This window comes from Nestor notabilis, unplaced genomic scaffold, assembly GCF_000696875.1.
Source record: "Nestor notabilis isolate BGI_N333 unplaced genomic scaffold, ASM69687v1 scaffold13540, whole genome shotgun sequence".
NCBI lineage: Eukaryota > Metazoa > Chordata > Aves > Psittaciformes > Psittacidae > Nestor > Nestor notabilis.
This window is the reverse complement of record NW_009911653.1, coordinates 4589-20329: the sequence shown is the minus strand read 5'-3', so window position 1 is coordinate 20329 and position 15741 is coordinate 4589. Positions and strand designations below refer to the sequence as shown.

The following is a 15741-nucleotide window of genomic DNA, read 5'->3' as shown; positions in this document are numbered from 1 at the left end:
ATTTCTGTTTCTAAACCTCACCCTGTTATCAGTTAGAGAAACAAAAAAATAAGCATTCCTGTGTCCATAGAAAAGATAAGGTGTACTATTTTAAATCTCAAGTTCAACATGCATTGCCTTTTCTACCAGGTCTAGCCAGGACAGAGTCTTCCTCATAGCAGCCAGTATGGTTCTGTTTTTGGTTTGTGACCGGTGTGGACAATGCAGTGATGTCTTAGCTAATGCTCAACAGTGCTTGCACACCATCAAGGCTCTCTTGGTTTCCCAACCTGCCCCTCAAGTGAGTAGACTGGGGGTAGGCAAGAGGTCGGGAGAGGACACAGCAGGGACAGCTGACCCCAAATGTCCACAGAAATATCCTATACCCTATAAAAATCACACTCTGCAGTAAAACTGGGGGTTGGGATGTTTCCAAAGTAGCTGCTGCTCAGACTAGCTGGGCAACAGGCTGCTGGTGGGAGATAGAGAGCAACTGCCTTTGATCTCCTGTTTGCTTTTTCTTTCTTTTCCTTTCACTTACTGTCTGTCTCAGCCCATTAATTTTTCTGTTTTTCCTGCCTGATTCTCTCCCCCATCCCTGTGTGGCAGTAAGCAAGAGACTGGGTGGACTCAGCTGCTGGATGGGGTCAACTCACATGTAACCTTCTTCAGAAAAAAAAACCAAACACACAAAGTTTCATGGATTTGTAGTGAGGAAAAGCAGGTTTAATCTGTATTTACGAATCAGAGGTTTATGCCAATGAGCAGGCATCCATCAGAAGAATAAACCCTTTATACAGAGCTTCGCTTAAATCCAGACTATCACTGCATGTCTGCATAACATGTAATGTGGTCCTATAGTAAACCCACATTTAGCTAGTATAGATACAATCCATACATCTCAGTGTTTTACAATGCCAGTAACAGCGCCATTATGACAGAGAATGAAGTATTTGTGAGCTACACAGAAGGGATTGAAATTTTCTGAGTTTCCTCTCATTATAGTGATAACTTAAGTGAAAAGTATTTTATTAACTAAATAATCTCCTTGCAGCATTCTATTAACGATGCCACAAAACTGTATGAACCGTTATCTAATGCTAAAGTCAAAAGCTAAAACTTTAAATGCTTCTAAGAGTAAAAATTTATGTAAAGATTTTATCATTCAATTTAAAATACATTTTATATATTACAAACATGACAAAATCAGTTATGAAATGAAAGACAGAGTTAAATCACAAGAATATCACATATGTCAAACAGAACATGAAAACCATCCTATCTGCATACTATTATGACTGTATATAATTGGCAGGTGCATTCTACCTGCTTTATTTTTCCAAAGCTGTGTAAAATCACTATACTCTGCAATTTTCTTAGTCATGCAAACATTGTCTTGCACATTCACATATTTCCTTGTAAAAACTCCTTAAATTCTGTGTTTCCTACTCTACCAAAGCTAAATGTGAGGACTTACTGCTCGCTTCTGTGTCTTTCCCTTACTTTCAACTGAAAATTATCTTTCACCAAAAGCCAGTGATGGATAGAATCTCTGACAGAGTAATTAAAAATTACCAAAATCTTCATTATTTCTAATGGAACTACAGAAATATGCTTCCTCCACAAATTTTAGCAACCTCATCTGTTATAACGAGGTAATGACTACTGAGTAACCAGAATATCGAGAGACAAGAAAAGATGACAACTATTTTAGAAAACACTCCTTCGTGAAAGGTTTAGAACTGAAATGTTAATTCTTCTCTTAACACTGAATAAATAACTTCCAATTAGTTGAACTAGAAAGACAGTGGTGATGTATTTGAGTATCTACAAAATGTTCAAAACATTGTGAATATTGTAAGCAGCCTGAAATTTTTCTTGTAGAGAACACTAACAATAAGATAAAACATGATACTGTGGCAGACTTCAGATCATTTTACATATTAGCTGTTTAACAGAACTAAGACTTACAAAACTCACACAGCAATTACTCTAATATTGCGGAAAACATTCATCTTTTGTAGTGGAAAAACAAAAGATCAATTCAATTTAAATTTCCCACCTCAATTTTAACAAGGTATTTTCAAATATTGCTTCTACAATTGTTTTGCAAGAAAACTTAATGTCCAATAATAACTTACATTTACCTTATCTTAATGTCCAGTAATAACTCTAGTTATTTAGATAATAGATCTAGTTACTTAAACTGTCCTTTCAGCACACTGTGTTTACACTTCTTGCACATTTGCCCTTTATTTACATTCCTAGCATGGATCTAAACAGTTATGATAGAAAAAGTTACTTCTTTATTATTTTAAATTAGAAGATAAAATAAACATTCCTATCAATTTTGTCTTACTGTTTTACATGCACCACTTCCTCATCTGTATATTTTTAAAATCTATCAGTTACTTTACCTTCACAAACACGCCTCTGTGTATACCAGAGAGAAACTTCATGTATATTTAAAATTATTATTACAAATTAGGAAAAAGTGTACCTTTTTGAACCCAGCAGATATGAAAAACCCTTCACCAAAGCATGAATATATTAAAGCTTCAAAACAGAACAGATGTACAAGTTCCATCAGTAGCAAGAAACCACTCTATTCTTTTTCCCTGTACGCAGAAAACAGCTGAGTAACTTTCATGGAAAACATTCTAAAAACCTTCAGGTGCAGGCAGACATCTACTGTGGAAAATTTCAACCCAGACAGTTAAAAGTTTGGCAGGTTTATATAAGCAACTGAAAGAAGGTTTTATAATGGTGTGTTAGGCCATTTTAATTGTAGAAATCCCTCCCACCTCTGCCAATAAGATATAAGGGCACACTGCTTCAGACTTGCTTTAACAGTTACATGGAATTTACATTAGTGTAACTAAAAGCAGAAACTGACCTTCCAAATATGATAAAGTACTTTGAGATCTTTACAGAAGGGCACATCATTTATTATATATTTGGACAGAGCCCAGCAAAATAGGGCCTAATCTGGTTGTGGCCTTCAGGCATGACTGCAATATAAATATAATAATAATAAAAATAATAATGAATGTACCCTGTTATTTTCTCCTTAGCATCTGGCAAAAAGAACTAAAGATTTGGAAAAACCTTGTGTTTTATGGGATTTTTTGCTATCAGGAATTATTAATTTAAAGGAATCTTTGAAGCTGCAGTTTACAGATACAATTCTCTGCTAATAGGCATGAACAGTCTACCACTGTAAAACAGTATGGATTCTCTCATTTCCCTCTAAAATCTAATGTTGAACCAAGACAGTGATAACCGGAAAAAGATGTTTTGTAGAGAGCAAACTGATTAAACCCTCAGGCAAGTGGAGACAGCAACAGTGTCTTCAAGCATCTCAACTTGTTCATTGTTGTATTACAGTTTAAAAATAAAAATGGAGGTAAATTGCTCCTTGTCACTGACAAGGAGTGGTGGTTCCAAAATAAACCTAGACTGTTGATGTAAGCGTGGGGCTTCTACTATTTTCTATACTCTCATAAAAGGTAACGGTTTTGGTAGAATGTAAAGGTGCCTCTATTTTCATTGGCTAACTCTAAGCAGTCTATTTTTTAAAATTACTCCTTCAATGAATTTATTTAACATGGTTTACCAATATTTCCAAAATCAGCATGGAAAAGCCATCAAAACGATGCTAGGTTATAGGGCCTGAATGAAGCCATCAACTAGCATTAATAAACTGTGACAGCTGCTCAAAAGCTTTCATTCTTTTTGTTTAAACATCAGATTGCAATCAAAATGCAGTTGAAACTAGCCGAGCTAGCACGGCGAAAGTCAGAACAAGAATGGATTTTTTCCTAAAAATGACTACTGACATCTAATCTGGAGAAGTAGTAGATCTTATGGACATATGCAGCAACTCTCAAGACAGTACCGGAAATTATATAATCAGCATTCTTCACTTTGCACAAACTTGCATGAAATATATTATCTTAAAAAAAGCCTTATGGAATTCACTTTTTTCCCCCAGTATATGTCCTATAAATCAATAATTAAAATATTTTTCTCATCTCTTTAGAATCTGTATAGATTTTGCCTCGCAATTGAGAAAAGTTCTTTACTATTAAAAGTAAGTTTCAGAACTTTGCCTGAAACTACTGATATACAGACATAGTTTTAAAATAAAAATTCACATGTTCAGACAGACACAGTAGAATTAGACTTTCTGCACTTTTCTGTTAGGTAGAAGAGTTTATCAAACTCCACATCAAAGTCCTCCAAAGCTAAACAGTTATGTAAGTGTAACTGAATACCAAAAGAATAATTCAAAGTCAAAACAGAAAGGCCACTTTGAAATACGAGCTTTTAGAAAACCCTTTTATTAAGGCAAGATTTTTTCTATATGCTTATATGATTCAGCTTGTATCTGAAGGAATAAAGGTTTTATCTTCTAACAACGCAGAGTTCAGGCTCTAGATCTATGTTACACATACTCAAAGTCCATGCCAGACCTAGAATTGCAACAGTCCTTTATGGAAGAGTGTCATAAATTTAATAAAGATTACAAAAATCACAGAAAAAACGATAGAGAGTATCTAACAGGTTGGGGTTTTTTGATCCATGCTATAGAATCTTATAGTGAGGATAAATCTTTTATCAAATTACATATGTAAGTAATTGTGAAACAATTCACGTTTATAATGGACACTTCCATTACAATTCAAATGTATTCCAAATTAATAATTTGTTTACCTCTTATATTTGAGTGTAAGTACTTTAATTTACTAGTTCCTTCTTCCTGTGTTCTTTAAACAATAAACTGCTTTTTCAAACAATAAATTATTAGTACTCACCCCCTTTTCAATGCTCCCTGTTTGGCAAAGAGTACCTTCAGCTGCTGGAATGCTGTTAGTAACACACCGGTTACTTTTGCTGAGGCACCAGAGCTCTCTACACACTTCCTAGGAAAGAAGGCAGAAGCAAGTTGATCAGAATGGAAGCCTAAAATTTCAGTCCTTACACACAAACATACACACAAATTTGTTCTGAAAAGAGACCATTAAGAAGTGGGCTGAAGAGATAAATCTATAGATAGTTGGGAAATTTTCTGGAGCAATTCCAAAGCCACTGTATTTTACCTAAGAGTAATCTGTCAAAAAAAATCTGGAAGCATCAAATTGTAGACTAGAAGAATGTGTTTTTCACACCTGTCATTCAAATAATGTTTTATAGTTGCTTTTTTCTTGATTAGTGCTAATACTGGGCTTAATATGTTTTAGCATGGCTGTAAAAGCAGTCTTCAGATGTGCTCTAGTATCTCCATTACTGTCATTATCTGACTCAAAATTACACAATAAAAGGATACTACTAACTCTGAAATATGAAACAACAACAATTATTTTTGTTTTCTTTAGTTAAAACCAAAGTTTCTGAGCTCAGACTACTTCCACTCCTCTTCTGTAACACTTGCTAAAACAGTGCATGTGTGTCCAGTTCTGAGCTAATACTAAATTAATTCCTGTAGGCTTTTCAAAATTTGCAGCTGATAGTCCATAAATGATTTAGCCTATGTTGTCAGTGTTAAACGAACACAGGTTTTCAAACCGTCTTTTTTCCTACCACATTTTCTCATTTGTTTTTGCACATTTACTCATTTAAATTAAGCTAGTTTTGTTGATATTGGAAATTCATTGTTAAAACTACCTAAGGGTTGAAGTTCATAATGTGGACATGACCCAAAGTTGGCTGAATACTCAGAATGTTCGAAGTTGCTTCAGCTGCCCTTGGATTCGACTATGTATGCAGAAAGGAATCAGAAGTGTTTTGCTTTTACAGTCGATGACTTACATGATAATCTTTGTAGTATTACTTTGAGATCCATGCAAGAGTTCACAACCTGCTTATAGATATTTCCTAAGTATTTTTTTAAATTTGAAACATAGTAAAATCTTTAAATTGATCATATGATAGCCATTACTATTTCATTTTATTTAACCGAATCTTAAAATTATATACTACAAATAATCCTTGTATAGATTTTATGGCTGAACCTTGATACAAAAAGGAAAAAGGTAAAGACAGTCTGAGTAAATTAAAGTTAATAGGTGCCTCCCCCCCAAAGTTTATTGTTTCTCAGAGAAAACGCACGAGTATCTGACTTGTAGGTTATCTTTTCTATACACACCAAAAGGAATAAATGCTAAGTTTTAGCCTAAGATTCCTGTTTCTCGCATTGCACTGCATATACAAATTGATTTATTTATACATTATTCACTAGCAGCTGCAGCAACAGTTCAAACGTACAAGCTTTTCTTGAATAATGAAAAATTCTATTCCAAGTTTAAAATCAGCTGGTGCCATTCTTCCAGGAGTAAAACAGTGTATTTTGTTTCATGATTGGTTGAAGCAAGGTATCTTTTTAGAAATCCATTAACAAAATACCATATTAGGATGGTCTGAAATGATGAGGAATGAGTACTGATAATTGCTGGAGCTTCTATCCAATTTTTGAAAACTAGGCCTAAGCTGTTTTGTCTTAGCTGGGGGGTTGCTCTTACTTCAATAAATTGATGAGCTTCATTTTAGGAGAAATACTGACACATGTAAAAGCATACCTGCAGACAATGTAGAACTACCTTAGTTTTCAGATTCAAATTTTTCATTGAAGAAATGCAAATAGTATAAATAATTACTTACTTAAGTCTCTGAATAAACACTTGCTTTTGCCACTCATCTGATAAAATTTTCAGATTGAGATACACACAAAGAAATATATGTTTTAGAAAAATCAAATAGAACAGCGAAAGAATAGAAGATACACGACAAAGATTCTTGAAAAATCTAACGAGATTACCAATTTCCCAGCCACTAAGGTGCCAAAATTAAACATCAACCATGCATCCAAATGTCAACACAGTATGGATTTCAAAAGTCAAAGCCTAAAACTGGTTCCTTACAGACGCAGTATAAGATGCTTCTATCATAATCCTGCCTTATATACTTTTACAGTTATTTACGTGCTCATTTTGTTGAGCAGAATTAATGTCATTTACTTGCTCATGTTTCATGTGTGGTTTACATTGTCAAATCATTATTAAAAGTGTCAGACTGTGACAATTCTGCTTATGACCTGGTGTTTATTTTGCATCAGACTGAATTCAAATATTTAAATTAACAGCTTTACTATAGTTCAGTTCAATTTGGCTGAAAAGCCAAAAATTCAATTGCATTAAGAAACAAAGACTTCAAGCATTCCAACACAGACAGAAGGAAAAAAAGAAATCAGATCTGCATAACAGTCTGAATTTGAAAACATCTATATTTCAGGGTGATTTGAATCCAGAATTCTGCTTTGTGCTCCAGAGTTTAGATGCACAATTTCACTTTTGATAGGCCTACACAGGTATACTTCTATATATTAACATATATGGAGATGTAATAAAACATGTATTTCATTGCCAGGCTAACATATCCACAAATGAGAGTATTTAACAATTTGCTTCTGGTAAGATTCTTTCTGTTTACTAAGGCTTCTTTATGGCACTAGACTCCTCCAAATTCACTTAACTAAGATCATCCAAATCATCACCTCAACTGTGTGAATTAATGGCTAAAGCACTCCAAAGCTTTTAGTCATTCACCTGTTTGCAGGGTAACTCTAACCAAATCAGCTCACATCCTTACTTCACAAAATGAAAAATACTTCCATTCTTTTTAAGTTGCTTTGGAAGATAGAATGAAAAGCACTGTATCAAAACTAGGTATTATTACTGACACAGTCCTATTCAGACTTCAATTTCAGCCGGAGTTTGTCTCAGTAAATCCCTAAAGACAAAACCAATGCAATGTAAAATTACTATGGGCTGTATCATATTATTAACATTTGAACAAAACCTCTGCTTAAATCAGAAAGGAGTTCTATTTGGCACAGACATACAATATCCCCAAATCAACATAGCATTTCCTTATGTAAAACTAAGTGAAACACAGAAGATTTATAAATTAAAATAACACAATGTTTCAATCTGTGTAAGTAATTTACAGAAAACCCAATAAATTATGAAGTATTTTGGTAATTTCTTTTAAATACAGCCAAACCTTATTTAAGATGTTTATCTTCTGATGTTTTGCATCAAAAAGAGAAAGTAGAATCTGAAGTACATTCTCCACAACCCTCTACATGAAATTAAAAATAACATTAATAGTAATTTGAAAACAAATAATATACCCTGAAGGAAGTGGAAAATCCATATATGCCGTTATTAAACAAAACCAGAATTTTAGCAGGTACCAGTACGGCTATGTCTTCTTTATTTTCAACTGATTTTGGAAAGTTAACAATGAAATTCTGACTAATATGCATAAAGCTTTCTGTTCTCCAGCTCAACCCTAATCCTGTTACTACCTTAGTTTCATAGTTATTGATTTGAGCTATTTCCTTACTACCACCATCGTATCTCTAATATCTCTAAGCAACTGATTTTAATAATCCAGCCTTAAGAATGTACAAGGAACTGACCTGGAAAGGTTGGGCACAAATTAATTAGTAGAAAGTACACTGCTTTTTTTCATACACTAACATGCACACTCACCACCCACGAACATAACATGACCCTTTAGGGGAGCTTTTTCTTCGCTGGTGGACACAGGATGAAGCTAACATATCTTTTGCCAACATTAAATTTGTGTAATTTACTGAAACTAAGAGAAAGAAGCATAATCCGAAAATTAATCAATGACCTCAAAGCCATTCTCCAAATGTGTGGATTTAGTAACTGCTGATTTGTAAAGCAAATAACAGAAAATGTTCTAAGAATCCAGGAAACACAAACTGAAGCGAAGGCCTTTCGCAAGATCAAGACAAGACAAAAAACAACCAGTATCGGTGTATCTTAGGGCTCCATGACTTCAGTTTGGAATTTGGGTGCTTCTATTTGCAGTAAATTAAACAAAGCTGATCCCATCTAGAGAAAAAAAACAGCAAATCAAATTATCTTCCTTTCGCCTAAGTGTTATCAATTATGAAGCCTGTCTCTGTGTGTCATGCAGAGTTATGTATAGGTATTTCAAATTATGTAACATCTAAGCATCCTGTATCATAATCTTCAGAAATAGTAACAATTCAGCACAATGAAAACTCAGTAATATGAGCAAAGATCATATTGCTGTGCTGTTCTTAATGGTTTCAACACTAATGAAAGCCTCCAATGAATGTTAGCAATTTGGCCTATAATATGAAAAAAAATTAAATGGGAAATATTAAACTGTGATAATTTGGAAATTTCAATATTTGTTCATAAAATGTTAAAATGTTAATTAGGATTTTAACTTACTTCAGCCTGCTTAATCTGTAATGTGCTGCACCTCTTGATAAATATTTGCTAAAATAGAGGATATACAGAACTTGAATTGTAACTTACAATTCAGACCTGAAGAACATCAATCTAGGGTATTTTCAGCCTCACTGCTGAAATACTGCTGCAACACAGTTAAAACTAGAAGACTGTAATTTTGGGTGAACTTCAGAAGGTTCAAATAAGTTCAAATAAGCACCCAAAAGTTACCATTTTAGTGCTCCGCTACCAAATGCTCATTAAGTGGTGCAGCATGTTATGAATCAAAACATGCTGAAAGAATGTGGAATAGAATCCAAAGCTTAAGTTGTACATTTGTATTATGTTACCAGCATTCTTTCCTAAACATTGGGTGCTTATGTGAACATTATGGAAACTACAGACGTCCCAGAAGGTCAATCACCTCTAAGTAGCATCTTCCCTTTCAAACCCACAAGACCTACCCCATCTTTATTCAATCCACATTCTAGTATCTGGAATCTCATTATTGCTTCTACTAACATCTAATGCACTTCTGCTTTGATCACTAGCTTCTTCCCCTTTTCACTTTTTAAACAGCTTTTGTAAGATCCAGGCACATGTGTGTTAAGGCTGTGTCTCTTGTGAAAGAGAAAGTGAAAGAGAGCTAAGGAGAGAAAGAAAAGGGGGTTGGTGACAAGATAGTTCTAGGAAAGAAGAAAGGGGTCTATGGGAACTTGCTAGAAACAGATATAAAATGATGTAAATCTACTTTGGGATTCAGAAAGGGGAAAACTTCTGGGATTTCCTGTGGCTACACACATCCTAATCTTAAAAAAAAAGAGAGAAGAAAATTTAAGCCAAAGGTGTTTCAAATGTTCTTAATTACAGCACAATCCTGTAAGTTCTTAACACAAGAAAAGTTCAAAAGTTTAATCATTCTAAACACAAAAGGCCAGCACAATAGCAATGACAGGGTTCACACTTGACAAGCAAGACCTTATGAAATAAAAAATAATGGAAAGTTTGATAAAAAAGACATAGTATAATGCCTGTACCTTCAATTCCTCTCCTTGCCTACACATACTTTTAACACCAGTTTGTGAGCAACATAATGTAAAAACATCTCATTGAATTCCTTGTGCTCTGCTGACAAACACCAAGTATAAAGCGACTTAGCCCTGGTATGACGTATGAAGTTGGGAAAAAAAAGCCACATTTCAGTGAGTTACTAACTACTCTGTGTAATTCAACTGAATGCGTAATCACAGTCACAGTATCAACAAGTGAGGGAATAAAAGGGAACTGGTACTTGTGGTGCAATGATACATCAGTTGCTTCTCTGCCTTTCCTTCTGAAAAATCAGCTTCAGGAACCTACTTCCACCTACATCGTATTTAATACTTCTCTTTAGTAATTTGGAGTAAATCATACCAGTAATGAAAAAAGCGACAGTTTAATTCTCTAACATTAAAGTTTGTATCACCTTACTAGAAGGATCAACTGTAATTCAGGCTATTTTAGAACCACTGAGTATTGTAATTTGTTTACTCTCCTGGATCTGAAATTATGTTTTGTTTTGGTCATTACGAATTCAATTAAACTATTTTGTCTCTAAACTGACATGTAGGAAACTAGGAAGCAGTAAAGGTATGACAACTATATGTCCTATATTTCTGTAGTCAAGCCTTTCCAGCAAACTTCCATTAATAGTAGTTAACTTTATGGCCACTCCCCATAACTCATTAAAACTTCCTAGAGACTACTAACACAAGGGAGCTCAGGAAGGCAGCAGGAGGTCTCCTTATTCTGACAATATATCTTCATTCTGTCTATTTACAAGCAGTAAGTTCATAGCCTGAACTCTCTCTGTCCTCCAAAATGCACTAACAAAATGTGAATAAAAACTGGTATTTGAGTTTAAAGCTATTTTTGTTGGCAAACTAACTGGAGAACTTAATTGCAAACATAAGACCATGACAAAGAAAAGAGCTACCTGTCATCAGCTAAAATACATTACCCGATGTGTTAAACTCTAGTGTGAAATAAAAAGAATGGTCTTGCTGTTTTCAATGAAGCCATGTATGCGAAGGAAAGGAGAGTCTGTCCCCCTATCCTCCTACTCAAAATATTTACTGCACCAATGATGGTGGAAAAGCACTAAATGAAAAAAAATATACAAAAAAAATTATAAGACACTATCTCTGAGACCCATGCTAGCAGCCAACAGCTTCACAGATCATAAAATGCACCACAGCAATATCAACCATATGCATAAAGTATTAACTGCTATTAAAATGCCTGAGGTTTTAGCCTCTGTCCTAAAAATGTAGAGACCAGCTCTAAGGCAAAGCATTATTTTGAACCACAAAATCTGTAAGTTACAGTCAGGCATATTCCAGGTATTATTTAAAGTCATAAAACAGAGAAATTCAAAGTCAAAAGTGGAATTCTTTCCTGAGTTTACCCAGAGACAGCCAACTGTAATTAGGCAGATGCTCAAAGGTTAAGGAGATATGGAGTCAATAAAAAAAGTTCTCCCTACACTCACCTAACAAAAGGACTGAAAAAGGTTATGAACTGGCATACAAACAGAGCAAAGAACTGAGACACGCTTGACAATCAGCAGAAGAGAATTCACACTGCATCACCATAGAAGATGTAGCATATACAGGAACTACACAAATGAACAGGAACTACCTTGCTCCTAGTAACCTCAAGATCTTCCACTGCACTGAATCCAGTAAGATACCTGAAAGCATCTACCGCCTTTAGGGAAAAGCTATGCAGCAGTATTATTTCTACCATTACAATTTGGCTCAATGTAAGTCATAAACTTAACATTCTCCTGAATCTGAAAGTGTACCCTAAAACTGAAGTACTTTAAGTAGCTTGAGACATCGCCTCTTAATTCTTTATTCAAAGTATCTATTTCTTCACTTTATTCAAAGTATCTATTTCTTCACAGGAAGAAGAACAATGCATATGTAACACAGAAGGATCACTGTCTACTTACTAATCTGTAGGGTTTATTTAAGCTCGAAGAGCTAAAGCAGCTCTCTGAATTCTTGTCTGACAATGTGCTGAACAATACAGGGAAATCTGACCAATAGCCACAAGGCTTTTGCTGAAACAGTTCTGTCCATAAGTGACTAAACAGTTTAATTAGGTCTAGTACTTAAAATAGTATCAAAACAACTACCAAAGAACTCCTTTTAAGGTCAAACTGTCTTCTTGTCAGTAAACCCACACACAGAAAGGCAGAAACTTGCAGCCCCTTTTGTACTTTAGTTCTGATGCCTTAGCTGTTCAAACACCTCTCCACGTATTTAACTTCAAATCCGTAAGTAAGAAAGGCTTCAGGCACTTAAACATGCAACATTCTTTGCAGCATTAGAATGTGATCTATGATCAAAAGCAATAAACAGTTTAAAATAAACATACAAAGGGAAGGGATGAGGTAATACGGAAGAAAAGGCAATGAACACAGATTACATTAAAACTAAAAAGTTGAAGAAGGTATTTTTCCTAAATGTTAGTAAGACATTATACATGATTCCAAAGCAGAAATAACACAAAGATTTTCCAAATTCCTTAAAAAATACCAACTATCTTGACAGATGCATCAGACCCCAAAGACTTGTAATTTGTCAGCAATTTGATGTGACTTAGTCTGACTGTTTCGCTTGTCGTGTCTTCCTACTACAATTCAGTAAAGAACATGAGCAAGAGAAAATGGCAAGCCATTTTCTTCGAGATTTCCAATTTGTTTAGAATGTATTTGTTTCTGGGTCACTGAACTCCATGTTGGAAAACCGGCTCTACCCCCTTTTTACTAGGCACTTCAAATAAAAACAGCTAAAAGAAGTGCTACAAAGAAATAATGTATAAACTAGGTCTACTGTTTTAGGGTTTGCACTAAGCTTTTCTGTCCACAGTTCAAGGGTTTGCACTAAGCTTTTCTGTCCAGAGTTGCACACATCTGTTAGAATAAAATCAATGAAATGTTAATGGCATATTCATGGGAATAATACACCAAACATCCAAAGCGCTGACTGTTTACTTTTGATAACGAACGAGTTGAGCGGAGTATTCAACTTAGCTCTTTCTGGTATTTAGATCTAATTCCACTCCTCAGTTCTAGAAACCCTTTCATAAATGAATATGTCTTTCTTGTGTGAATATTTTCCATCTGCGCATCCAAAGACTTGTCACCTTTCAAAATTATCACTCAAAATCTTACGATCATAATAATCATGATCACATTTTCAGAGCATTATGGCCATGGCGGATAATATTCTTAAATGTATATGCTATTTTGAATGCTAATCTTTTCTTAGAGTGGATTTTACTAGACTTCTACAATAACCTGTTATATTATAATTATAATATATACAGTCTGAACCCTATTATTAAAAATAGGGGTTTTTTTTCTGAAACACTTATGCTTCTCTGACACTTATGCTCACCTTGATGGCACACTGATGGAACACAATGCACTACATCAGTTCAGAGGACTGGTAAAGTCACATGAAGACATAACTTCTTTTAACTACTGCTTCAATTAAGTGTCAACCTCTTTTTTACAAGGAATCAAACCAAAAACTTTAAAAGCAAAAGGAGAAGGCAGAAAGCCAAGATTACCTACACATCTTCACTACTTTCGATTATCTGTGGTTTAGAAACTGCTTTAAGAAAGAAAGTGTACCATGCAGCGTGATCATCACAGCAATGATTACATAGTTTAATAGTTTGGAAAAAGAAAAAAATACATGTGGAAAAGCCAGGTTTTGCACATCATTAACTTTCCAGTTTAATTTAAAATGCAATATATCTCCAAAGGCTGTGCTATAAATCATGGATTAAACACCTGTAGATTTCCTTAGTCTGAAATTAAAGGAGTGTGTGTGGTAACAATTTGTAAGGAAAAAAAAAAAAAAAACACAAAACTTACACACTTATATAAGTGTATATGACTACACACTTATATATAGTGACAGGAAATGGGGACCTTCAATAACAGTGGTGGGAAGTGAGAACTTAAAGAGGAACAATAAAGGCCAAAATAGGTTTGATGAGGGATCAGCAGCAGAAGACCCAGTGAGCTAGTCAGCCAGCTACATAGAGCTTTTAAATCCTTTGCACAATGTGATCTGCCAAAGAGGCATCCCAAGAATAATATTGTATTTATCCCACCAGGGATATTAAAAATGGACTTTCTCTGCAGCTAGCCTTTAGAGAGGTAAACAGAGTATACATTCAGTGATTACATTGTTTTATTTGAATAATCTAAAAATTAAAATATTATTAAAACTATTTACTTTTAAACCACTATATACATTTTCAAGGTATATTTAATTTAGTCTCAGCTGATTATTTGATAACAAGCACAACAGAAAGCACCCTTCGGCTACATACTTTGGGCTGCAAGATTTTAGGTAAATATTCATAAATTTATTGCATGGTGGCCTAAGTGTACAGGTTTTTATTTCTATTTTGAATTTATTTACTTTAATTATTATACACCGGTACTTGCAGCCAAAGCTTTGCTAGTATTTAGCTATTCAGTATTCTACTTAGCTATGTAGCTTCATGTTCCCCTCTTAACAAAACTGTAAGTCATCTTTCCAAAAAGAGATCTGAACAATGTGAGAAACAACAAACTCGATGTTGGGGAGGGCAGGAGGGAAGAAAACCAGACCTGACAAATAAATACAAGGACAATGTAATTTTAAATTGTAGCTTTAAATTGAAAAGCTAAAGCCAACAGAACAGATGTCATGTTTCAAGATTAATATAACATGAACCTGGTTTTATATAACCAAAATTAGGGAAAATTCTGTAGTGCACTTTACAAGGAGCAAGGAACAAGTGTTCTACGCTCCTTTTTTCCCCTAAAATTAAAGAATGCTTTTCCCAGCTCATTCTTACCCACATATTTTGGTGTACAGAACCCACAAATGACTCAAGAAAAAGATGCAGCATAAGGATTAAAATGTACCCTTTGCTTATGTATGATGGCACCAGACATGCTACTGGAAATCTGTAGGCCACTACTGCATCTAACTAAAGATTTATGTTACAAAGGAATATATACAAATGACTAAGCAGAACACTCAGCATAAGGATTAAGACTTCTTACCCCATATTTACATTGGCGGGATGTTGCTCCATACTGGAAGCGACACTGTTCATCAGCATCATACACCTGACCTGGGGCCACAGCTGGATAAAGAAAGTCACGCTTGGGAGGCTCATTATCAAGGCAAGTACCACGGCCCGAACTGTTCAACATAAAGGACCAAATCAATTAGGAATTCTCCTGACTGTAAATCACAGTAATGATATCATGTATCTAGTTCTTACTTTTAACAGCACTGGGTGTGAAACAAATATGACTGCAATAAACAAACAGTAAGATGGTACACCCATAGTAAAAAGAAAAAATAGAGGGAATTAAGATCTTAAAATAATTTTTCATCGTTAT

The 15741-nt window shown here is 34.6% G+C and overlaps 1 protein-coding gene across 1 annotated transcript in view; it reads right to left on the bottom strand.

Annotated features, from left to right (window-relative positions):
- LOC104406768 (A disintegrin and metalloproteinase with thrombospondin motifs 6) overlaps positions 1 to 15538 on the bottom strand; it is a gene marked incomplete at both ends in the record, with an annotated part of 53837 nt that extends 38299 nt beyond the window's left edge. The window contains 2 exons of the mRNA XM_010015859.1: positions 4797 to 4904; positions 15397 to 15538. Of these exons, the coding sequence (XP_010014161.1) occupies positions 4797 to 4904; positions 15397 to 15538 (250 nt within the window). The remainder of the gene's footprint in view (positions 1 to 4796; positions 4905 to 15396) is intronic.
- Positions 15539 to 15741: the final 203 nt, after the last annotated feature.